General features: G+C 36.4%; 1 protein-coding gene across 1 annotated transcript in view; it reads right to left on the bottom strand.

The window, feature by feature from the left end:
* ATP2B1 (ATPase plasma membrane Ca2+ transporting 1) overlaps window positions 1–27,505 on the bottom strand; it is a 129,085-nt gene that overhangs the window by 10,633 nt on the left and 90,947 nt on the right. The window contains exons 12-21 of the mRNA XM_019661437.1: window positions 25,185–25,422; window positions 20,251–20,430; window positions 19,543–19,630; window positions 19,059–19,165; window positions 10,655–10,846; window positions 10,207–10,420; window positions 9,552–9,763; window positions 3,766–3,873; window positions 1,660–1,842; window positions 1,108–1,261 (exon numbers count right to left, since the gene is read on the bottom strand). Of these exons, the coding sequence (XP_019516982.1) occupies window positions 1,108–1,261; window positions 1,660–1,842; window positions 3,766–3,873; window positions 9,552–9,763; window positions 10,207–10,420; window positions 10,655–10,846; window positions 19,059–19,165; window positions 19,543–19,630; window positions 20,251–20,430; window positions 25,185–25,422 (1,676 nt within the window). The remainder of the gene's footprint in view (window positions 1–1,107; window positions 1,262–1,659; window positions 1,843–3,765; window positions 3,874–9,551; window positions 9,764–10,206; window positions 10,421–10,654; window positions 10,847–19,058; window positions 19,166–19,542; window positions 19,631–20,250; window positions 20,431–25,184; window positions 25,423–27,505) is intronic.

Genomic DNA, 27,505 nt, shown 5'->3' with positions numbered 1-27,505 from the left:
AAATTACTTAAGCAAACGGTGAACAAAAAGGCACTGACTAAACAGTCCTCCTTAAAACAGCATTGTTTTCTCCCTCAGTTTACCCTCTGTCCAGCTTCCCAAGGTTCCTTTAACCATTAACTGGCTGCCGTCCAAATGGCAAAGGTCTCTGCTCAAATACATTTTAACCTTGGAGTATCTCAGCTGATGTTGGGGTGGAGGTGAGTGGGCTGACACCTTTAAGTCCCTCCAATATACTAAAAACCCACCATGAAATCAAGCTCCTAATTCACAGTAAGGATGATAGAGGTTATAAGGCTTTTGGGGAGTTTGCCATTTACTAAACATCTGAAAGGAAATCTTTTATTCTAGTCAATTAATGGAAAGTATGACATGAAACGGTTCAATAATTAATCAACAGTACACTTTCCCTACTTCCTTAGAAAACTTAAGATAACAGACCATTTCTTATGAAGGATGCGATTTAAACTAAATTGATTATACAAATGAAAAAAAACAACAACACCAAAAATACCACAGAACTATGCAGCTTATATACAGAGACCCTTCTCCCTCAATAAAAAACACCCCAAAACAAGGCCACAAAGTCTAGGCCAAGAAGGCAAACAACTGGCCATACGTTAAGAGCTTTTCTTCAGGGTACTTACTATCTTACTTTCCAGTCTCAACAAGATGCAAGTCAAAATGCTAAATTCATTTTTTAGCTTTAAAAACACAATTTCTTGGTTCTGCCTGATCAATTTCAAATGACACATTTCTGAGCACCATGCAGTATGAACATGTTTAAAGGCATATACTCAAAAATCTATAGTAGTTTCACAAATTCTAAGCTACAATTTTCTTCCCCATATTAACTATCAGAGTTAGCATAGAGACAAACTCACAGATGTCATATCTAATCTTTGGGTGCAATTGTTCCACCTGTTATCTAGCCCTCTAAGAAATAAAACAACAACAATGACAACACTTTGAGGTCTCAATCCACTTTACGAAAAGAAAGCTTTATGAAAAGCCTGAACAATGAATTTAAACATTAAGGAGAAAATGAGAAACGTTAGGTGTGAAGTAGGAAATGTTAATTTCATGCACTTAGGAACACACACTCACACCCCACAGTAGTAGAAGCAGTAGAAGAGGAAAACACTACATGTGTAGGGGTAGAAATATTTGTTACATCATGATGCTGGCTGGCGATGGAGGGTTGCCGCCTTAGAGCCCCCTGAATGGAACTTCCACTCTGGAAAGCATTCACTACATCCATCTGCAAGGAATCAGAGATTGTGACAGCTTGCTCAGCAAGAGAGAGAGAGAACAAGAGAAAGGACCATTCCATCTATCAACATACGAGTATAAAAAGTAAAGAAAAAAGGCACTTTTTACAGAGCAGATTAACAGGCAAGAGTAGCATTTTGTGATGGGGGGGGGGAGGAATCTAGGAGAAAAGGAGCTTATAGGGGCATATAGACAACATTCTTTCACCATCAGTTAAAACTTTCACTCATTCCAGGCACCAGTTTTATTTTTCAAAGGAGTAAGCTCTGTGGGTTGGGAAAGCTAGAAAGGAAGTGAAGGAGTGCGCTCAAACCTCCTCCCCAGGTCCAAAAGCCCGTGGCTGACTCCCGCTCCCATCACATCTCCTACCTCTCTCCAGACCCATACCTGTGTCTGGATTCTGTTCAGACCTCTAAACCACAGGATCTGGCCACGCCGCAACTCCCTTTCAGCATGATCAATCTCTTCCACGTCCTCTGCTAACTCCTCCTCAGGTATTTCTTCCTTTTGTGTTCCATGACCAGCTTCTTTTAGGAATTTTAAACGGCTAGTTGGAATTGTTGAAATAAGCTACAACACAGGGGAAAGGACTTAGAAAGAAAGCATATCAAGTACAATTAAACCGATCAACTTTAATACAAAGGATGTGAAAAGGTGCAAACTTAACCAATTATCTCTACCAATGAAGCAGTGACAGCCTGTCCATCAGAGGCTTTCTTTTTTAGAACAAAAAATATTCTGCTCTTAGCTACACAGAAGATTTAAGTTTGAAGGGTACAAAGTTTTCCTGAATGGAAATAACCTGATTACATTTTATATTTTATTTAGGACATTCAAGACAGTAAACTATAAAACCATGCTCTGATGTACATTATTTACTTAAACTCGTACTAATTATATTTATTTCAAATAAAATAAAAACAGCAGGTGGTCTTAATTAAATGCAAAACAAGTTCATATTTCATTAATGCTGTAAGAATTCAATGAGAAAATACCAAAATTCCAAAAATCTTCAATATTAAACTGAAAACAGTGTTTTGTTTATTAAATTTATTCATTTTCATAAAATGCAACCATTTAAAATTGGATTAACACTGATTGATAATGACACCAATGCCCCCAGAAAACATAAAGAATACAAAAAACACCAACAAGTGTATTAACTTATACGTGTTAACAGCCATTCCTTAAGGAAGTCGAGCTTATCAGGGGAAACAAGCACGCAGTCAGAACCAGAACTGCTAACAGAACTTCTAGTCCAACCACCTCATTGCAGAGGTGAAACAGCCTCAGAGACACGAGGAGACTTGTTCACGGCGTGACTAAGACCCTAGGTCTTCTGACCACGAAAATCAGTGTTCTTTCTACCATGGCACACTTTAATTCAGTAGATGACGTCAACCAAAGATGGTAACTGATGCCTGTTGGGTATGTATACTGTATTAAATTTCCTCTTCCCGAAATTAGCCAGATTTTGGGGGAAGGTTGTGGGGTTTTGTTCTGCCCATGAGAGAACACTATGAAATTAGAATGGTAATCAAAAAAGAAAGGTGGACCAAGTATGGATCCTCCTTAAAAGATGGTGTCTATTAATGAGGTATTCAAAATGAGTAAACATGAGTAAGAAAAGAAACCTTAGAACCTAGAAACACAATTTAAAAAAAAGTGAGATAAAAGGTCCATAAAGGTTGAGTTTAAGAAAAACCTGGACATTTGGTTTGACTGACATAGTTCACACAAGTTACACACCATAACATATGTTAACCTTCATTTATGAAAATGTTAGTATAGATTCTCTATCAGTTAAGTTTTATAGTAATGGTAATGGAATTAAATTGAACCATGCACACACCATTACCACTATTTAAAAATAAATAATGACATGCATTTTCAAGTCCACTGCCTACAATAAAAATGAGGTATATCTCATTTTTCAGGCATTGTATTTATATATAACGGTTAAAGCCATTCAATGCAAATAATCTAAAATGTCATTTTATGGCCCATTTTCCCAGATCCCATTATTTTTATGGAAAGATTCTCTATGTGAACTGAAACTTAAGATGTTTCTTACGTGCATTCTGGATTAAATTACATAACAAACATGACAGAAAGTCTAAAGTATATAATATTTTATATTTTTGCATAAGTATTTATTCTAGAAATAAAAAACTAGGTCATAGAGCCAAAGATACAGATGTTAGTATCCTAGCCAGTTATGAATGCATTATCTTAATACTGTTGTAAAACTTTTTCTAAAAAACTATGTAAAAAACTTAGTGTTTTATTATAAATTAGGCATAATCACAATAAACAGCAAGTGACATAATAGAACACTACATTTTAAAAAACGATATCCTGTGCCCTTTTTTACCTGGAATAGTAACTACTCAGAATCAAGTAACAGAACTGCTTAGAGAAAATACACACTAGAAATTAAAAAAAAGAAGAAAAAAAATCAGTTAAGGTTTGAACAAAAAATGATCTTTTTACCTGGCCCCAGAGTAACGTTCCCATTCCTAGGAATATTGACCATAGCCACTGTTCTACTGAAAGTTCTGAACAACTGAAAGGTTTTCCACCAAACTGCACAATTATTATCTGGAGGAATAATCAAGAGTAAATGTATTTAAATCTTTTAAATTTTACAATTCATACACTTCAAAAATTACCCAAATTTTGTGTCCTCTAAAACGCAAGCTGAACAACCATTATTCTGATGATGACATGTATAATATTCACAGCTGAAAATAAGACAAGTGAAATAAAGTAAAATCTCTCTGTCCAAACTTTTAAATACAGGTATATGTCACATTTAAATTCTGCTTAAAAAAACCCCAACAATTCTCATGATCAAGAAGATAACTTTATAAGGTTTCCAATACAATCTCAAGTAACTATATTCCTCTGTCTTTAGTATAACTCTAATAATTTATGCCTTTCTACAAAAGATAGTACTTTTGTGGAAAAGACTGCATATTATGGAAAAATTGACATAATATTTAATTCTTTCTGTTTTCCTTCTACATAGCTATTCATTCCTAGTTAACAATTAGATGTTAGAGCAAACATAAATGGACTCTAGCAGCTTGCAAAATTCTCGGAAATAGGTGCTAACTCAGGTGGAATACCCTCACAAATTTGCTCTCCCTTATAAAGAGGGAAGTCCAATGATCTGCATAAATAAAATCCATAATACAGTGCTTATGTTTCCCTCCTTATTTTAAAGAAACCACAACAGTGTATATGGGAATATAGGTGTTAAATAACAATATTCACCCTCTTGTGTGTCTGAGAAGCCTCTTTTTGATATGGCAGTTAGTAGCTGCCAAATACTAAAATTAAAAAGAATCACTTTGGATTAACATTTTTAAACTTTGTATTTTAAAGTTATGAACTCCATTCTTTGTAGCTGTACTTTATTCCAAATTCAAATGATACATATTTATCAATTCCACTGCCCTTCAAAGTCAAGATTATTTGTGCACTTGTACAGATGGATTCCCAATTTTTTCTTTTTCTTTTAGTAGCCCAACCAGTTGATTATAACTGATTTGGCAATCTCACTTGGATTTTAATAGATATCAAACAAATAATTTTCTTTTTAAACCAAGAAAATAAGCATTAAAAAAACTCAACATTTGTGTGTTTTGAATTTTTAAAAAAATTTAAACGTTACCTTTTAAAAAGTTTTTGAGTATAATGAGGGATGTGAAAAGGATATTAAGAAGCTGGGGAAACTGATTAATATGACTGATTGATTTACCTTCATAAGAAATAATAGTCCTTCATTTTACAATTGGAATAAAACTAGTTGTAGAATATACTTCTAAAAATAAGAAAGTAAGTTTCCACATTCTTTAATGTACTGCTTAGATCAACATACTATAGGATTGTGTACTTAAGTGTTTCCTAAATGTGTGCTTAGGGAACCTAGTATTACCTGGTGTCTTCTAAATTTACAAGGGGCTGAATTAAATCAAGTTAGACAGGTTTACTAACTAAAGGATTTCCCAAAGACTTTGAGTTGTTAATTTACAAAAAGAAACAGCTGACATTTTAAGTGTTTCCTTCTAGGCACTAAGCTCAGAGCTCATGTGTACTGTTAATGCTTCGTAAATTCTATGACGTGACCTCACAGTATTATCCCCATTTCACAGATGAAGAAATTGTAGCTTGTCAAGATCACACAACTACTGAGGCAGCATCCTGATCTGACCCCGGGACTGGCTCCTAAATTCATACTCCTAAGTATTATGTTATGTATGGCTTTAAGAATCTCCAAGAGATAAGTATAACAGGTAACAGTTCCTAAACTTATTGAGGATGTAAGAACAACTCAAAAGACAAGTGTTTCATGGAACATATTTTGAAAACACTGATTCTATATTAACTGCTATAAAGTAGAAAAGAAACTGAAAATGTTTACAAAGAGTTAAGGATTGTTCCGTACTTCATGGTCTGTCAAAAAAAAAAAAAAGGTAAAAATAAGAATCAGCTAGTAAATAACGGGACAGAAATTAAATTTAATACAATTTATAAGGTGAATTCCTTCAGGTACTTCAAATCTATAATCAAGGCTCTGGCTAGACTGTTTTAGAAACAAACAAAATGAGACATGTGTAAATCAAGGGTCATGTGTTCCTACCCAGCTGACCTATTCGAAGTGCTAATCCCTGACAAGAGGCTCAGGAACACACACTGGAGTGCAAATCAGTGTCCTGTCTGCACAAGACTGCTGCTATTACCACTAAAACCAAAAACACCCCCCTGCCCCCCTCCGCATCCACACAAAAACCCCTAATCTGAAATACACAGTGAAATCAGTGAAGCTGTTGATTTACGCTCTGGCACGTGCTGCTTATCTCACTGTGGACTTGTGATAAAGTGGCTGTGGACCAGTAGTTGGCCCATAGGCCACACTTGGAACAGCAATGGCTTATTTATAAGGCAATGAAGAATGTTAGGGATATCCCTTTGTTGGGAACTGAGTTACCAGATTTGCTTGATACAGACATAGGTAGTTAAATTTTGGCAATCCCCATATACTAAAAATCGATAAAGTAAACCTAATTTTGTAACAAGTAAAAGCTACCGTTTCCGCATGTCCTGAAAAATGATTTTTATAAAATCTAAATAAAATATTTTCAGAAACTATATAACAAGTAAGCAACATGTCTCCAAAAATTTATAGATAAATTGAAAGATCAAGCAGAAATCATTTTTACAGAAATCATTAAGCCTAGGGTTTTGAGCTTCTGTATTCACAGTGCGTAAGTTATCGGCTGAATAAACTGTTTAAAATTCTAGATCTTCATTTTGAAACAAGGACCATCACTGATTCACTGCTGAAATAGCTCAATTTTTAATTTGAAATCTTATTATGTTTACTGACTTCCTGATATGATTATGTACCATTCATTTACCTATTTTGATTACAGATTCTACTATACAGTCATTTGCACAGAAGAGTATCACAGAACTCAAGATGATATAAAAACATAGGTAGAGTATTGTTATATAAAATCACCATATACAAAGTGATCCTTCATTTTGTTCTTAGAATGACCTCTATAAAAATGGGAAAATTTCCAGTCTTTCTAATCATTCCCAATCCCACTCCTCACACCCCATCCTCCATCCCTTTTCTGCTTTGTTCTGACAATATTACACAATGAAAAACTGACACGTACGAACTCAGAATGCAGCCATTCAGAATCACATGTAATTTACAATATTCATTTCAAAACCTTTAATTATTTAGTAATAAACTCAACTGTAGAAATACAACTGCTATTAATTGTTAGAAGCAACTAAGTGATCACTTTAGATAGCTCAGAAAGTGGTAAACTGTAAGATTTACGTTAAATATTAAAATAACAGTTTTGATACCAATGATGTAGAATGAATCAGCATCAGAGTGAATGTGAAACATCACAACTACAGAACCCGTAGTGTAATTAAAGTGGTATTAGCTTAACAAACTCTTCTCACTTGTAGAATTTCAGGATAGGGCACATTTTCCCATAAGTTATGATATTTAAAACTCTTTTTTAAATGTCACCAAGGTAATATGCAGAAGCCCTACACATTGCAGTCAAGTAATTTCTGGAACAAGCCATCTGTTTACCTAATATCTCCCACATAATCATCAAATTTGACACAGTCTTCTTCAATTACCCACCTGTACCACAAAAGTGCCTAAAACAATTGTGCAGAAGATGGCATTATTAAAGATTCCTTCAAACACATTTCTTTCACCATGAATTTTCCGGGCATTTATTTCGTTGAAAAGTTGCATCAGCACAAAGGTGTTAAAAACAATGGTGTAATGTTCGGATGGAGGAGCATGCAAAGGAGCATTTCTTCCACTGTCAATATCAAAAAACTTTTCTCCTGAAAGAGTGAAAAATTACTATTTTGTAATTATCATACAAAATAATTTCATATGTTCAAAGAGTTATGCAGTAACAAAACCAGCCAGACTTTTATTTGAGCCAAAATTATAGCACAGAAAGAGTTGGAAGGGACCTGGATTTATCTAGTTTTCTCTCTTGTCTTCTAAGATGAGGAAAGTGAAGACGCCCCAAACTATGGTGACATGCTTAAGACCTCTTATCTGAGTTCTTATCAGAGCCAGGACAGGAAATCAGGACTCTCCTTACTTTCCCCCACTATCGACCATACTGCCTCCCCATATTTACTAAGCATCCATTGATACAGAGGAGAAATTAAAGGTAAATGAGGAAGGAGTCAGACAGAGAATAACTTGCATCCTTGAAAAATTGGTAACATTAAAACATCTGAGACATTAGCTTTACCAGGCACTGAATTCTTACCAGCAAACAAGAGTGTAAAGACTACTACAAGTTGATAGAATGCATGACCCAAAATATTCTTCATCATCGTGCGTGAGATGAGAGGCTTATTTCTACCGTAAGGTTTCCGAAGCAAGAGAGATTCGGTGGGGGGTTCAGTTGCCAGAGCCAGGGAAGCGAGCGTATCCATTATGAGGTTTACCCACAGCATCTGCACAGCTTTAAGCGGTGAATCCTAGAAAAGACAGGTTTCCTAATAGACATTCACAGCTCTTCAGGGACTCAGCAGTTCTCAGGAAGCCTTTTGTATTTAAGAACTTCAAGAACAGAACAGGAGGGCATTTTTATATTAATGAACCTAACACAGTAAGCTCCAGCTGATTTAAATATTTAAGTAGTTTAAAAAGGCATATTCTACACATACTCGCTTTACAGTGAACAACTTTTAAGAAACAAACTGTCAACCTACTTGAGTAATGCAGGCGCCTGTGAAAGCAACGATCACTGCTACTACGTTAACAGTGAGCTGGAACTGCAGGAATTTGGAGATGCTGTCATAGACATTTCGTCCCCACATAACAGCTTTAACAATGCTTGTAAAGTTGTCATCTGTGAGAATAATATCAGATGCTTCTTTAGCTACGTCAGTTCCAGCGATGCCCTATTAAAAAAATTCTGTGAATTAGACTAGATATCTAACAGGTAAGTTTTCAATATTCAAAAGGACAATACTCAAGTAAAAAGCAAAAAATTTATCATTAGAATTAAAAAAAATCACTGACTTAAATTTACTGTCCAGGAAGGTAACATTATTATTCTAAGATATCACTCTCAGAAAGGCATTCTACGTTAGGAAAAATAAAACATAAGGAATGAGGCATTGAAAATAAAGTTCAAATTGGGTTTTTTTTTTTAAAAAAGAAGAATGGATACAGGCATTACCCTCGTTCCTTCCAAAAGTCACACAGAAAGATAGGTAAAAAACCAAAAACTCACAAAGANCCTGCTAAGTTACTAGAGGGAGTGTAACACAATATCTAGACTGAAGGGTACCAAGCACTGTTGAATATAGGGGTGCTATATTGAAAAAAAGGGGGATCACTTTAGATAGCTCAGAAAGTGGTAAACTGTAAGATTTACGTTAAATATTAAAATAACAGTTTTGATACCAATGATGTAGAATGAATCAGCATCAGAGTGAATGTGAAACATCACAACTACAGAACCCGTAGTGTAATTAAAGTGGTATTAGCTTAACAAACTCTTCTCACTTGTAGAATTTCAGGATAGGGCACATTTTCCCATAAGTTATGATATTTAAAACTCTTTTTTAAATGTCACCAAGGTAATATGCAGAAGCCCTACACATTGCAGTCAAGTAATTTCTGGAACAAGCCATCTGTTTACCTAATATCTCCCACATAATCATCAAATTTGACACAGTCTTCTTCAATTACCCACCTGTACCACAAAAGTGCCTAAAACAATTGTGCAGAAGATGGCATTATTAAAGATTCCTTCAAACACATTTCTTTCACCATGAATTTTCCGGGCATTTATTTCGTTGAAAAGTTGCATCAGCACAAAGGTGTTAAAAACAATGGTGTAATGTTCGGATGGAGGAGCATGCAAAGGAGCATTTCTTCCACTGTCAATATCAAAAAACTTTTCTCCTGAAAGAGTGAAAAATTACTATTTTGTAATTATCATACAAAATAATTTCATATGTTCAAAGAGTTATGCAGTAACAAAACCAGCCAGACTTTTATTTGAGCCAAAATTATAGCACAGAAAGAGTTGGAAGGGACCTGGATTTATCTAGTTTTCTCTCTTGTCTTCTAAGATGAGGAAAGTGAAGACGCCCCAAACTATGGTGACATGCTTAAGACCTCTTATCTGAGTTCTTATCAGAGCCAGGACAGGAAATCAGGACTCTCCTTACTTTCCCCCACTATCGACCATACTGCCTCCCCATATTTACTAAGCATCCATTGATACAGAGGAGAAATTAAAGGTAAATGAGGAAGGAGTCAGACAGAGAATAACTTGCATCCTTGAAAAATTGGTAACATTAAAACATCTGAGACATTAGCTTTACCAGGCACTGAATTCTTACCAGCAAACAAGAGTGTAAAGACTACTACAAGTTGATAGAATGCATGACCCAAAATATTCTTCATCATCGTGCGTGAGATGAGAGGCTTATTTCTACCGTAAGGTTTCCGAAGCAAGAGAGATTCGGTGGGGGGTTCAGTTGCCAGAGCCAGGGAAGCGAGCGTATCCATTATGAGGTTTACCCACAGCATCTGCACAGCTTTAAGCGGTGAATCCTAGAAAAGACAGGTTTCCTAATAGACATTCACAGCTCTTCAGGGACTCAGCAGTTCTCAGGAAGCCTTTTGTATTTAAGAACTTCAAGAACAGAACAGGAGGGCATTTTTATATTAATGAACCTAACACAGTAAGCTCCAGCTGATTTAAATATTTAAGTAGTTTAAAAAGGCATATTCTACACATACTCGCTTTACAGTGAACAACTTTTAAGAAACAAACTGTCAACCTACTTGAGTAATGCAGGCGCCTGTGAAAGCAACGATCACTGCTACTACGTTAACAGTGAGCTGGAACTGCAGGAATTTGGAGATGCTGTCATAGACATTTCGTCCCCACATAACAGCTTTAACAATGCTTGTAAAGTTGTCATCTGTGAGAATAATATCAGATGCTTCTTTAGCTACGTCAGTTCCAGCGATGCCCTATTAAAAAAATTCTGTGAATTAGACTAGATATCTAACAGGTAAGTTTTCAATATTCAAAAGGACAATACTCAAGTAAAAAGCAAAAAATTTATCATTAGAATTAAAAAAAATCACTGACTTAAATTTACTGTCCAGGAAGGTAACATTATTATTCTAAGATATCACTCTCAGAAAGGCATTCTACGTTAGGAAAAATAAAACATAAGGAATGAGGCATTGAAAATAAAGTTCAAATTGGGTTTTTTTTTTTAAAAAAGAAGAATGGATACAGGCATTACCCTCGTTCCTTCCAAAAGTCACACAGAAAGATAGGTAAAAAACCAAAAACTCACAAAGACAAAGTTAGTGGGAAAGGAGATACTCCAAGAAAATCTTAAGAGGTTGGAAAGCAGATAACCAAATAGTAATTAATGTGAGAGACCCCCCCCCCGCCCCCCGCCTGCAGAAAATTGAATCCTAACCCAAAAGTAGGGAAAGTAGAGAAGTCGCCTTTTTGCATTACAGAGCTCTTGTATATACGGCTCAGGACTTGGCAGCACCAGGCAGCACAGGCTGTAGGGGTGAAGCTGTGAATAAAAACAGGAAGATTTCTTGAAAGTCTACCAAAGACACTGAAGAAGTACTTCAGAAGGTCCAAACTAAGAACAACAATGTCCGTCAACAGTAGAATGGGATGGGTTAATAAGTTATGGACTAATAAAAATGAGTGAACTAGCTATATACAACAACATAGATGAGTCTCACAAGCATAATGATGAATAAAAGAAGATGGACTCAATATAATACGTAATACGTGATTCTTATGTACAAAGTTCGGAAACAAAAGTCATCTTCAAAATACTGATGATCTTTGCAGACAGACAGGGCGCCAGTTAGAAGGGAGTGATTGAGGTGTCTGGGGTATAGGTCATATTCTATTTCTTGCCTGGTACAGAACATGTCTGTTTACTGTGATAATCCACTCAGTTGTGTAGCCATGACTTAGGCACCTTTCTGTATGTGTGTTATACGTTAATAACAAATTGAAAAGGCAGCTCGATCCTGAGCCCCTTCCAAATTCATGCAATCTTACACTCCCTCTGACATGGCAGAAGAGTGCCTGCTAAGTTACTAGAGGGAGTGTAACACAATATCTAGACTGAAGGGTACCAAGCACTGTTGAATATAGGGGTGCTATATTGAAAAAAAGGGGGTTAAAAGTAACTGTTTAATGAATGTTGAGACTACCACCTTTCTTTCTCTCTCTACCTGTTTCCCAGTATGCCAATATAGAGGATTGCTCTCCAGGTAGCATATTTGAAGATTCTTTTCTCGGAAATCTGATCATTTTAAGAGAAAGAGCTAAAAATACTGCAATTCAGGAAGTGAAATGGCCAAGCCAGATCTCTTTACTGAGAAGCTTCTGGTTGACAGATCCCACCTACAGGCCAAAGGCTTTCCATTTCCAGCTTTACACCAGCAAAAAGGCAGAGATAACCAAGAATCATCTGACTTCTGAGGAAAACACTAACCAGAAAGACAGATTAACCAAGGGGAGAATGGAGACAGACTCTGCAGAGAGACAAAAGCTCATTAAAAAAAAGAAAAACAAAATCAAATCTTTAGAAAGGTAAAAAGTACATCAATGAAGTAAGGAACAGGATGCTAAAATAAGAACAAAAACTCAGAGAACCGAAAACAACTCTTAAATACAAAAATCAGGGGAACATGCCACAAGAAGAAACAATGGAGAGGAAATATGACTAGTACAAAAAAAATTTCACAAAATTGAAGAAAATGAGTTTTCATAGTAAAAAGCTGCTCTAAGACAAATTATCATGACATTCAGAGGACAAAAAACAAAGTAAAGACTTACATACCTCTAGGAAGAAGGAAAAAACCCACCAAAACCCCAAGAGGTTCAAAATTCAAAATGGTATGTAAAAATAGAGGAACAAATTCAAAATTCCAAGTGAAAACAATGTCCAATCTAGATTTTTATACCAAGTCAGATTAAGAATCAAGAGAGAGGAGAGGATGGAGATTTCAGTCATAAAAGTTATGAAAGTTTAACTCTCAAAACCCGTTTCTCAGGAAGCTATTGGAGGAGATGGCTCTACTACATGAGGGAGTAAACCCCAAAAGACAATTGCAAGGAATACAGGAAATACAAGAGTCAACATAAGAGAGAGGTAAAGGAAATCCTCAGGAACGGAGAAAAACAAGACAGTTGTATAGCAGGCCTAGCAGGTGAGTCCAGATGAAAGCATGTTCAGGAGACGTGGGAGAGGTCTAAGGTGAAACTGGTAAAAGTGCCAGATGCCTCTGATGCAGTGAAAGGAAAATTTGGCGATGAATTAGTGTTAAGCACATCGAAATACTAAGCAAAAATAAATAAATAAAATTAAAAAGAAAGTGAATGGAAAAAAACAATTTACAGGGAATACAAAAAGTTGTGCAAGGAAATAAAATTACAGCAGGCCTCATGTCTCAGTTTGGCATAGCACTGACTGACAAGCATGGTAAGGACTCTATCGATAGATCCAAAATTACTGAAGAGTGACAGGATAGGTCATGTGCGTGAATGCACACAGGGGTGAAAATGGTGTGTGTGTCTGTGGAAGTGCTAAATCCTTATCATCCGTAATGAGAAGTCAATACAAATGCTTTACATTAATAACAAAATTAAAAAGCACTATAGTCATGTGACTTAGATATACAGAGGCAAACAGCTAAAGTACTTGGTTTCCTTAGTCAAAAAATGAGCTGGAAGAAATGACATGTGGAAGGGGACTTAGGAATTAAGGCTTATAAAACTATTTGCCTTTTTAAATGCTATGCATATACTGTTTTAATAAACACAAAAAGTTCAAACCAAGCTTTTCTCAAAATATTTAATGAAGAAACTATTTTAATTTAAAATTTTAGTCTTTAGCTCTTAATCTGAATATTTTACTTTTAATATGCAACAAACATTATTTAACACATCTAAGCCAAACAGGTTTCCCTGCCTCTAATTATTCTCCTTTTACAAATGCCAATCTCATCACTCCCTTGTTCAAAATCCTTCAAATTTTCCAGTTATTAAAACAGTCATGGGATGTAAAGTACAGCATAGGGAATACAGTGAACAACATTGTAATAACTATGTACGGCGCCAGGTGGGTACTAGACTTACTGGGGAGAATCACTTTGTAAAGTATATAAATGTTTAATCACTATGTTACACACCTAAAACTAATATTGTAAGTCAACTGCAATTGAAAAATGAACTTAAAAAAGCCTTCAAAATTTAATAAGTAACTTTAAAGTTAATTTGTATCCAAACAAAAACTAGTTTCATAACCAAACAAGTTTGGGAAACTTTTCATCAAAAAAGGTAAACAGTTTTTTTAATGAGCTTCTCCCGAGCTGTATGCTAACATGCTGTGTGTCTCCAAACTAATTTTACTCCATCGGGAATCAGTTTGGGAAGTGCATTTGTACAGAATAAAAGAACAAATTCCTTATCTTGGTATTCAAGGCCCTTATCTGGTGGCCTGTATCAACCCTCCCCGTTTCACATCCCATTATCCACCAATACCACATCCTCTCCTATTTATGCTAAAACTAGTCATGAGCCGTGTAAAGACATTTTGGTCAACGAAGGACCTAATGACTATGTGATGGCAGTCCTGTGAGATTAGAATGGAGCTGAAAATTCCTATCTCCTAATGACGTTGTAGCTGTTGTAATGTCGCAGTGCACACATTATTCACGTCTGTGGTCATGCTGGTATAAACATGCCAGTCGTATAAAAGTATAGCACAGAGAATTATGTACAGTCCATAATACTTGATAATGATAACACACGACTATGTTACTGGTTTATGTCTTTACTACACTAGACTTTTTATTGTTATATTACTCTTTCTGCTCACACACACAAAAAAGTATGCCATGTTATGTCGGCAGCAGCCTCATGCATCTTGTGTTTACCATCTCTTGATTGCATCATTCTCTACTGTCGCTGATTTAATCTCATGTTCTTTGGTACAGAACATGCTGTACAGGCTTGTAGCCTAGGAGCAACAGGCGATGTCATATAGTCTAGGTGCAAAGTAGGCTATATCATTTAGGTTTGTGTAAGTACACTCTGTGATGTTCACACAAGGACCAAATGGCCTAATAACGCACTTCTCAGAACATGTCCCCATTGTAAAGCAGCGTGGGATGGTACTTGCAATTCACTGAGGGTCTCTTGGCTGTACTTTTCTACATGCTTTTCTCCCTCCCTCAGTTCAGACAGCACCGCTTTCAGAAAACCTTTCCCAGTTTCTACTGGCAGAATCAAGGACCTCTTCCTAGAGGCTTCCAGCATTTATGTTTACTCCTTCACTGGCTGCCACTACGCTTCAATGATCTATTTCCTTGTGTGCTGAACCTTTAGGAGGCAACAACTACACACCTCTGAAGTTTCTGGACCGGAACACTGAAAATAGCTTCTGAATGCTTGGGGAATAAACAAATGGATCCTTTATTAATCCAAACTTTAATTACCTTACAGAAGATTTTATTATAGGCATTTAGTCTTTGATGAAAAAAATATCTGTATATGTGGTTAACTGAATTCTGATAAGAATAATGTAATACAGTAGACCCCCTTAACTGTGGAGGATATGTTCCAAACCCCCAGTGGAAGCCTGAAACTGGGGATAGTACCAAACCCTGTATTATACTGTGTTTCCCTATACATGCAGACCTGTGACAAAGTTTAATTTACAAATTAGGCACAGTAAGAGATTAACAATATCTAATAAAATACAATTATAACAATATACTGCAATAGAAGTAATGTGAATGTTGTCTTTCTCAAAATATCTTATTTTACTGTACTCACCCTTCTTGTGATGATGGGGGATGATACAACGCCTACGTGATGAGATGAAGTGAGGTGAATGATGTAGCAACCTCAGTGTACAATTTTTTTTTCCTTAGTTGAGAATGTTTACCTTTTCAGTCACTTAAAGGAAGCACTTTATGGCTTCTCTCTGGCATATCCGAATTGCCAGCATCACTACTGTTATACTTTGGGGGCCATTATTGAGTAAAATGGAGTGACCTGAACATAAGCACTGCCATACCAGATCTGATAACTCAGATGGCTACTAAACGACTGACAGGTGGTAGCGCATGGATCATGGATACCCTGGACAAAGGGATGATTCGCATCCTGGAATGGACCAGAAGGCCAAATGCGAGTTTTCATCCCGCTGCTCAGAACAGTGCACAATTTAAAATTTATGAATTGTTTATTTCTGGAATTTTCCTTTTAATATTTCAGGCTGCAGCTCTCAGGTAACTGAAACCATGGAGAGAAAAACCACGGATAAGGAGGGGAGCTACTGTATAATAAAAAAAATAATATAATAATATTTTAAATGTATTGCGGAGGCTTGCTATCTAAAGGAATTCTAAAGGGAGTGGCTAAATAGGGGAAAATGTCAGACTCTTTGCAAGCTAATAATGTACTCATATTACAGTCCTTTTATACATCTTATTGTTGTAAATTTTATTTTAATGTTGAAATCGCTAATATATGTAGTGTATATATGTATAATGTGCGCAGGCATGCATGTGCGCGTGCGCACGCAAACACACACACGCAAACACACACACACACACACACACACACACACACACACACACACCCTCTATTTATCCGATAGATAGACAGGCTTCTAAAATACTATTTCTGTCTGAAGAATAAAAGACAAATATAGAAAGGACTAATCAACAGCAATTTCTTGTGGGTATCTAATAAAATCCCAAGATAAATAATTTTGCCTTTGTTTTAAAAATAACGAAATCGAAGAACTGAACAAATACACAAAGTAAATTCAAGCTTGAGCAACACTGCTTTTAAATCTAAGCCACTAAGCAACTATTCTTTGTCTTTATTTTAAAAACAAGTCTAGATTTTTTTGACCTGCTACCTTTAACAAAAAGTGGCACAAGGGGACTAAAATCTTCAGGGTTTAAAAATCAACCAAACAAAGCAGCCACTGTACCGTGTTTTTATTTGCATTACTATATTTACCTGTATATACAGAGGGTGCCAAAAAAATGTACACACATTTTAAGAAAGGAAAAAATTGTATTTAAATTGTAATAATATATACCGATAACGAAAGATGAATACAAGTCACGTTTGACTTCTGCAATTACTAGAGGTGCTCAAAGTGGTTACCACGAGCATCCAGACACTTCTGATTACGGCGAACTACTGCTTGAGTAACGCTGATCAAAGTGTCCACTTGTATCGCTGTGCATGCCATTTCTATTTCTATTCACGCAGTACCATTTGTCTATTCACACAGTACCATTTGTCTCAAACTTATGACGAATGTGTGCAATTGTTAGGCATCTTGGAGGTTCTGCTGCTTACTCACACCTCCACTGCCATACTTCCGCAACACTCTCGAATTTCAAATACCACTTCAAAATGGTCTTGCTCTCCTTAAACAACAACCGTGCTTCCGCCATTTTCTTTGAATGTCCTGCCTGTCGCGTGGTGACACTAGCATTCATTTGATGAACGCCATCTTTTGAGCTAACGTCATACTACACATTGCTACCGTTCTTCAATTCAACTTCGGAAAGTAATATATAGATAACATCTCTTAAAATGTGTACTTTTTTTTGGCACCCCCGGAATTTAAAGCCCTTAGTACCTGCTTTAAACACTTCAGTTTCATGAAGAAAGTATTTTTAAAAATTTTAAAATGCACTGTACATAAATGCCTTTCTGGTCAGCTGTCCAGATTTAAGAACGCTGATAAATGCTCCAGTGCAGCCGGAAGTGATCCTGTGTTCCTAAAGTGAATGATTCTATTTGTCTACAGTCCAAGGAACAGCATTTAAATATTACTTATCCCTTTAGCTACTCTTCACAGGTCTTCAGAAGTTCATATCAATGTGCTGCCAATGGTAGTAAGTTTGGGATAGGGTAGGGTGGGATCTTTGGGTTCACAAACAATAGTTCATAGTTTTACCCATGTAATTTCCTTTTTCCATCTTGCTCCCTCCTGTTGAAAGGTTGCCACCATGGTGTTGGTTCTGCTAAACCCCTATTTTAGTAGGAAAATACCAGGAGGACAAACTATGCAAATAAACATTGGTACACATAAATATTCTCTCATCTGAAACCTTTGGGGCCAGACTGTTTCAGAATTCAGTCGCTCATATTTTAGAAAGATGAAGCACATAACTTCTATCACATATTTTCCCAGGGAGGTTCCCTATAAAACACACTAATATCTCTACAATGGCTATGAATATTCGTATTAAGTGGGACAAGTAATATCCTCACATCAGTTCAGGATAAGTTTTGCCATCAAATGAGTGCTGAAAATTTAGCAAAGAAATTTCAGTTTTCAGATTTTTGAATTTGAGAATTATTATGGACCTGTATTTTCCAAAAATGGAAAAACAAAACAAACAAACAAAACAAACCTAATCTAAAATTAAATAAAATACTTAAATTTTCTATGGCACTGAGGGTATAAAAAGATTCATTTCCACAATGAAAAACTGGAAGAAACAGATTCAAAGCTATAACAACCTAATTTCAATTATTAAACACTGAGGTAGCATATGTATTTCATGGTATCAATTTTATAGTAAATGTTTTATCAGTACTATGGCAAAGTATAGGAAAAAGATAATGAAATACTTTAATTTTCTAGCACTTTAAATAATCAAATCTAAATTGAGAACTTTGGGGGGAAAACCAGATTTTTTTCAATCAAAAGAGATTACATCTATCAAATATAAAACGATGACATTCAGTTACTTTTAAGAGATATTTTCAGTTGAATGAAAGATTCTCAATTTTTTTTAACTTTAATACATATAACTCTTTTATTTAAGTTTATCTCCCACTTGAAGAGGATTGTTGCAAGATTCAGATGAGATGAAAGATATTTATATATTTTACAGAGTACACATAAATGTATAATCTTACTATAACTGTTCAAAAGAAGTCATCTTCCAGCCAGATTTCACCATACCAAATAAAGTTAGTGTATCTAAACTAATTACTTATAAATCAATTTAGGCTTATATATTATTCCTCAAACTAATCTTGAGGGACAGTGTCTAAAATCGATAGCAATTTAATAAAAAACAAACAAACCAAACAAACAAAAAACCTCGCCTGTAAATTACACTTGAATAGGTAAGTTCCTACCATTGCGAATCCAACATCAGCTTTCTTTAGTGCTGGACCGTCATTGGTGCCATCTCCGGTTACAGCTACAACCTGACGTTGTTCTGAGACAGTGCTGTCAATTATACCTGAAATCAACGGAAATACTTGTGCTGTAAAAACATTCCCTTTAATTAATAAGGTGATTCTGCAGAATATCCTGACAAGTCAGTTTTACAGATGCAAGGTTACAAATAAATAATTAAACAAACAAACATAGAGGAATGGAAACTGCTGAGATGTTGGACAAGGATCAACTCCAGAAACTAAGGTTACATTAGGAGCAATATCCTGTTTACTCACTGAAGATTAACACATTCACCGAAGGCATCAAAAAGAAATGTATTTAGATTTTATTGGGAAGGATGATATCCATGACTCAATCTAAAACTCAGTATTAATTACTATTTTAAGAAGTAGAACACATCTCTGTATTAAGAAATTATGAAATATAAAACCTACTCACCTTTAACCAGTGTGTGTTTGTCAGTAGGAGACGATCTTGCAAGTACTCGAAGCTTTGGCCAAATCTTGTCTATCCGCTCTTGCTCAATCTATAAATTTTTGTCAAAGTTAATATGTGCCCAAGCCTAGTTTCATAATTCCAAATTAGTTACCGCGCATATGTATCAGTGGTTCTCAGAAGTGTGGTTAACAGACCAGCAGCACCAGCCATTCCTGGGAACTTGTTAGAAATGAAATTCTTGAGCAAGGCCCTAGGTTTCTCTTATTAAATACTCAGAGGTGTGGCCTATGTATCGATGTGTTAAAAAGTTCTCCAGGTAATTCTGATGCATACTCAAGTTTGAGAACCACTCCTATAGATCCAATTTTAAAAATCTTCCCAGTGACTATGAAAATGGAAGCTCCTTAATTTAGCATAAAAAGCTCAGAGTTTGGGGTCCTCTAAAATATGCTCCCTATCAACCTTTCAAAACTCATCTCCTATCACTCGCTTTCACATACTGTACTAAGAAAATTGGTCTAAACTTAAATAAACAAACAAGTGCTCACAAAATATCAGTTGTCCCTTTTATTTCCTAAAATGCTGATATTTTGTTTCTTGAGGTGCAGGTTGCATTTCTTAACATGTGCTGCCTAATGCATGGTGTATATTTAGTATGATTTTGTTGAATTAAATTTCTAATCAATTAAAAAAATAAAAGTCTCTTACCTCTCCTTTTTCATTTCGTATTCTCCGGTTGAAATCTTTACCTTCTAGGCATAGGAAATCTTCCCCAGGATGTAAAATACCACACTTGGTAGCAATAGCTCGAGCAGTATTAATATTATCACCAGTGACCATCCGCACAGTAATTCCGGCCCTCTGACATTTCTTTATTGCATCTGGTACCTGGTTTACATTAAAAAAAAATCCATATTATGAAAGAAAATTAGTGTTTCCAAAAGAAAAAAAAATCCCACTGAACAAATATGCATTACCTCATAACCCCACAAATAATTTCAATTTCACCCTAATAGTCAATATTTCTTGAATTATTCCCAATAACCTCTTTTTTCCTCTTGCACTGCCACAGTCCTAGTTCAGGCTTCATTTTCAAGTTGTCATGCAGTTTAATGTGTTTGCATCACTTATTTACCACAGGCTTTCTGCCTTTCTGGTCCTACTGCCCATGCAACACCAGCGCAAGTACTGGTGTTCTGTAGGGTTATGGGTGGCTCATCTACTCTCTTACCTTTGACCACCATCTGTGTGCTAGTAACTTTTAAAACTGTATCTTTCCCCACCTCATTGTAACAACTGAATTCACAATTCCCCGACAAAAGTGGGCAACAGAATTTGGGTGTCCAAAAGGAGAACACGTTTTCTAAACCTACTCATGGAACAGAAACCTAAGACTCCTCTGACCTCCTCCATCCCCCTTACCCTATACATCCTGAAGCGCTGCAGACTTGACCTCAAACCTTCCCCTGTCCCCAGTGCTTGTTGCCTGAGCTACTGAAACAGCTTTTTAATTTGTATCCCTATCTTTATGTTTGTTCCTCCTTTAAAACATCTGGTATACTTGACAGCAGTGTTCTTTTTCTAATACACTTTCTTAGAAATACATGATGATTCCCCAGTTGTTATACTATAAACCACAAAGTCCTCAGTATAACAGAGTATCACACCTGAGCCTCCAAACAGTTTTCTAGATTTATCTAAAAATTTTCTCCACTATATACAACTTGATAGATGAATAATCTACATATTATTTCTGTGCCTGTTTCTGTAGTTCCCTTCGCCTAGAAAATCCTTTCCTGCTCTTCTCTAACCAGAAAATCCTACTAGAGCAGAGGTTGCAAATACTACAGGGCCATGAAGGTAACATAAGAGGAAACACGCCGAAGGCGACAAACCCCAGAAGAACGCCTAATGAAAGAGCTACTCAGCGCTAGCCTATTTTTACCATGGGAGAATGAGTGCCCAATGTTGACAGAACCTACAATTTCAAAAGAAAGCAGAAACCCAGATTTGTGTGTACTCTCTCAATATTGAATGTTTTAAACACACAAACACACACACACACACACACACACATACACACTTCAAAGATAATGTAACTAAAGGGTAACTTTGGTCTGTAAGCTGTTTGTGACTTCTATTAAAGATACGGTTTAAGTGTTAATTCCTCTGGGAGCTTCGATGGCCTATCTAAAAAGAATTGTGCCTTCACATTATATGCATACCTCTATTACAGCTCACATATCACAGTATAGTTATTTGTTTACGTGAGTTTTCAGCAAATCAATGAGCTTCTTGAGGGTAGAAGAACCCTGACCTTCCCATGTCTGGATCACCGACACCTAGGTACAATGCCTTTCATTCATTTAACAAGTGCCTGACATATAAGTGGAGCTTAGTATTTGTTGAACTACTGAATTAAGTATCTTTGGGAAAATAGTCACCCTTAGGTATTTGCCAAGGAGGGGCATATTCCAGACAGGGTATTATGGGTACCACTGTGTCTCGGGACATGTGCGCAATTTAATTACCAGCAACATAAATAAATATGTATCTGTTAGCTTTAGGATTTATAATGTAAAAGTATATCCTTCCATCCAGTGAGCTCTTAGTCATTCACATCCTTGGAAAGAAACATCATACGCATTCACTTCAACTAGTATTTACTGAATGCCAGGCACTATGGTAGGCGCTGGTGACACAGAGGTGAGTGAAAGGGCAGAGCCTGCCAGATTATGTTAAAAATAAAAATCAGTATTTGATTTTGAAAACACTAGCCTGCGGTACAAATGTAATATATATCCCGACACCTCATTTGAGATAAAATGTAACCAAAATGTGTTCACGTAAGCACTCCCTGATCAGGTGCTATCCTGAGATTATTTGGAATAGGGGAACAATGAATAAGAGGAGGAAACGGGTCTCAGATTAACACTATATGGCAAATAATATTTAAGAAAGGCAAACTAACACTTATTAATTGTCCACTAACCACCAAATGCTTTCACTTAAAACTCTCAAACTACCATCACTTTTTACAGATAAGAAACTGAAGAGAAGCTAAGTACCTCTTGTCCAAGTACCTACACATATGCAGTGAAGCTGGGTTTGTCCTAGATACCCAATTAATCTAGATTCTCTACATCAGAACGTCAAAATGCAGCTACTCAAAGCTGTTTCATATGACACTGTCTCGTTTTCAAAAAGTACCCATCTTATTTTGTGATGCTGAAAAAAATTAAGTGCCATTTCCATGTTTAAAAATAAGATAAAACTCTCCATCAACCTCAATGCCAAGAACACAATAGCGATCCATTTTCCGAAGGATAGAAGTTGTAGACATCCTGATTTAGTATTATTTTTAGATAAGACTTAAGTCAAAAGTCAATGTATAAAACTTTGAATGGTTTGCTCTGAGCAACAGTTGGTAAAATGATCCACTTGGATGTTTCATAAGCATTTGAAACTCCAAAACCCACAAACTCAATTTATCTTCATCTCTACATATGCTGTTTCTTCTGATTTTCTTATTACACCACACACCCAGTTATGCATGTTAGCGACTGATTTCCCCACTTTGGGAAGGTGCTTAATTGTGGCAATATAGTAATCTGAAACCCTCTTTAGCTACATGCTCTCCGCAGGAGATCTCCTTTAGCCTCAAATGTGAATGTTTCAGCCTGGGCCACTTTCAGGCTCCTAGGTCCAAATGCCTATTTCACATACATTTGGATGTTTCAGACACCTCAACAATGTTAAAAACAGTATATCCAAACCCCGCCCAGTCATTCCTATTGGTTCTACCTCCATTTACTTTGCAATCATCCCTTTCTTTCCATCTTCCCTGCCACAATTGTAGCTGTAAACCATGGTCATCTCTTGCCTGGGATTACTGCAATAATCTTACTGGCTTCCCTGCTTCTTCTCTCTCTAATTCATTTCTTACATGGTACCCAAATAATATTTTAACAACATGAATCATGTCAGCCTGAATGTCATTAATTTTAGAATAAAGCTTAGAGCACTTATTGCCTAGTATGACCCAAGATAATCTCATCTGCTCCTTCCTGTCCACACTTTTCACCATACTGGCCTCCTTTCCATCTCTGAAATAGAGAAATGCGTTCTCACCTTTAGCCCCCCGCTTATTTTGTTCAATTTGCTTGGACTACTCTTCTTGTGGCTATTTACATGGCTGCCTCACTTTTAGCCATCGGATCTCAGCTTGAATGTCATATCCTCAGAGATTCTGAATTGTGGTCTCTCTCAATTACCTTGTTTTATCGCCCTGTGCATATCCTTCTAGCCCTTATCACATCTGTACTTGTCTTAACTGATGTCACCCTCCCGGTTCCCCCCATGCCATCCAGAATGAAAGGCCTATGAGGGCAGCAGGAAGTCTCATTCCTCAAAGAACGTAATTTCACTTGGCACACAATCCACATAGCTATCATTTTGTCTGTCTGGTTGTGTTACTTCTCTAGAATGAAAGTTTTATGACTGCTTTGTTGACTACAGTATTTTCAGTTCCTAAGAGTGTCTGGTACTACACACTGGGTGTTGAATCAATCAGTTGACAGTGAACAAGAGCTGGTTTTGCCTTTGTGTTTTGCTCCCCTATCTCTCTTGGTTGAGCTAATGCCTCCTCATCTTTTAAGACGCAGATCTACGAAGTTTTATCTTTACCTGACCACTCCAGTGGTTAATATAGCATGTGCTTTAGACAGAGCCAGGATTTGAGCACACTAGGCTCTGTGGTCTAGGGCTCACCTTTATATATCTCAACTTTTTTTTCCATCTATCAAATGTGAGTAATGATACTCATAATTCACAGATGTGAACATGAAAAGAATTAATACACGTAAGGCACTTGGCATAGTATCTGGCACACAGTAAGAACACAATAAAAAGATTATATTACTTTAGAGTAGGTTGAGGGCTCATGTCCTGTGCTCACATATATCTAACAATGAATTAACATCCTGGGTTATAATTATGTTTGTCATCCCCAACAAGACCAGAGATCAGATCTCAATAATCTTTATGTCTCTAGTACCCTCGTATAGTGCCTGGCGCACAGTTGTTACTCAATAAACTTTAAAAAAAAATGATGTAAAGAGGAAAAGCAAAGTCTAGAGCTGCCTGCGGTCCAATATAGTAATGAAATGTTTAAATTTAAATCAAATCAAATCAAAATTTCAGTTTTCCAGTTGTACTAGCCATACTTAAAGAACTAAGGAGCCACACGTGGCCAGTGGCTACTGTACTGAACAATACACAGAATATTTCTGTCATCAGAGAGTTTAACTGACAGTGCTGGTCTATAGACTATGCAAAGAAATAACTTAATGGCATCTATTATTTACTTTAGTATATCAGTTGAAAACCCTACTCAGGTTAAGGCACTGTGCTAGGTTATGGTGCTATAAACACACAGGATCTCAAAGGAAGCTGTCTAGTTAAAAGCTGTAAGTAGACAGTATTGTGTCACAAGCACTGTCATTTCATTTATCTTGGATTCACACAGAAAAAAATAAAATCACAAACACCAAGAATGTTACTGGAAAAGTGGTTACAGTTAGTGCCCAGATCCTCTACACATAACAGATTCTGCACATGCAGAACACAGAATGTTTCACCACCTCGGGTCTCACAGGATCTTCAATCCCCACAACAGCAATGCATGTAAGGCCGGTGACAATATCATTTTCATTATCCCACTCTGGTTCTGGTTCTCCTGCTGGGAAATCTCTGAACGCAAGACATATGGTTCTCAAGCCTTCCGATGCCATCGGTTCAATCACAGTTTTTACAATATCATCACGGTCCCTTGGTCTGAACACTTTTGCCTCACCATTAGCACTCAAGATTTTGAAACACCTAAAAGGAAATGTTGAATCCAAACATCAATAATTAATAAAAATAATGGTTAATGCCATTTAAGTGAACTGGAAGGGCTAGAAATCATGGGATCTGATATGTGGAATTTAGAGAATTACGTACGTATGTTGCATTTTTACAGACTTAAAACATACTCACTTTTCACTCTCCCCTTTACAAAACAGATAGTTCTGATATTTATGGTTCTCATTTGATAGTTCTCCACTTCATCAGTTACTCTAGTCAGACTCTAAACCTTCTCTTTTGGAAATGCATAGCTTTTCAATTTTCAGAAAGAACCTCTAGTGGCAGAAAAGAATAAGCCACACACCTACCCATTTTGGTGCAGACTTAGACATTCATTTTAATTAACACAAAATTCACAAATACTTTCTTCTTTTAAAGTAAAAAGCCAAGTTCAATCAACCCCTTACCTGAGACATTGATTCATCACCTATACTGTTTTAAACCACGAAAGAAAAAACCCCAGCTTATTGTTAAAATAGGCATTCTGTTAGAATGAGAGAGATAATGCCAAAATGGTTTTATTGTCGGTGACACTAACCACAACTTTTTAATTATGTGGTAAATAAAAGTTATACTGTAGACTTCCCTATTGAAAGTTTAATTTTCACATAGCCTCTCTACGTTCCTCTCCCTTGGTGATGCCCAAATCCATTTAACGTTTTGACTGTTTCCCAAAGCTCTCCATCACTGATGAAGAGTTCCGCTCTAAAACTGTAACAGTACCTTACACTTACTGTATGCGAGACTAAAAGCTGCCTTCTCACTGCCCATCTAATGAACATCAACATTACCCAAATAACTTCAATGTACAGTTAGTCCTCATTTAATGTTGCTGATAGATTCTGCAACTTTAAGTGAAACAATGTATAACAAAACCAATTTTACCATAGACTAATTGATATAAACAAGAGTTAAGTTCCTATGGCATTTCGTCAATGCTATAATGAATGACATTGAAGAAACGACATTATTCGAGGACCTGCTATAAATCTAAAATCTCACCTAGATACTTTTTCTTCATCATCTATATAACATTAGCTCCTAAGTCCTATACATTTGTCCTTTCAACAGTCTTTTGAATGCTGCCTCTCCCTTTCTTTGCCCCCTGCTGCTGTCTTCTCTAAAGCTATTATAATAGCCTTTTAACTGGTATCTATCTCCAGTCCATCCTTTCCCCCCAACCCAACTTATTTCCTGATGCAAGATCATCTTCAACCACAGCTTTGATCATTCCACTGATGAAAAAATTCTTCAGTCTCATTCTCTGGCCTACTTAACTAAGTTTTAACTGCTCAGCCTAACATTGAAGAGCCTCTACAACAAAATGTAAGTATCACTGTGGATATAATTACTGTATACTTACTATACATCAGACTCCATGGTGTATGTTTTATATGCATTATTTTATTTAACTATTACAGAGTTGGTGGTTATCACCCTCTTTTGTCAGTGAAGAAAAACCAGAAGCTAAGGGAAGAATTTCCCTAAAATCCCAAAGCTCATTAGTTGCAGAAGAAGAGTCAAAACCTGATTGGTTCTTGATTTAAAAGACCTCCCCTATACCACCCTTCTGCTACCCAGCAAGCCATGGATGCAAAACTTCTAACCTTTTCCACTGATATCAGATAACCAATTTACTATGAAGAGAAGAAAGCTCCCTGTGGCCTGTGTGCCACAAAAGCCCCCGTCGTCCCAGCTTAAATATACTACTAGCTACTCTCCCACTGTGGCCTGCACAGCCCACCTCCTTTCCTCTGATGTGGCTTCCTTTCACCCTGATGCATTTACTTCTGACTGAAACCTATCTTAAATGCCGCACCCTTCACAGCACAACCTTTTACCCTAAAATTTTACCCATTTGTCATATGCTGCCTTTTCATGACTTTATATTTATTTCTTAAGCCTGTTATACCACAGTCTGTCAAGTATTTAAGGTAATACTGGGTTATAGTTCATATAAAGGTAAATTAAAAGTAGAAATATTTTAAATGTTACAATTTCAAATGAGTTCTCTATTTCCAAAATTGGTCTTAAATGTCTTTTTTTTTTTTTTTTT

The sequence above is a fragment of the Hipposideros armiger genome, unplaced genomic scaffold, assembly GCF_001890085.2.
Source record: "Hipposideros armiger isolate ML-2016 unplaced genomic scaffold, ASM189008v1 scaffold_348, whole genome shotgun sequence".
Lineage (NCBI taxonomy): Eukaryota > Metazoa > Chordata > Mammalia > Chiroptera > Hipposideridae > Hipposideros > Hipposideros armiger.
The sequence above is the reverse complement of the archived record's forward strand: the minus strand, read 5'-3'. Positions and strand labels throughout refer to the sequence as shown.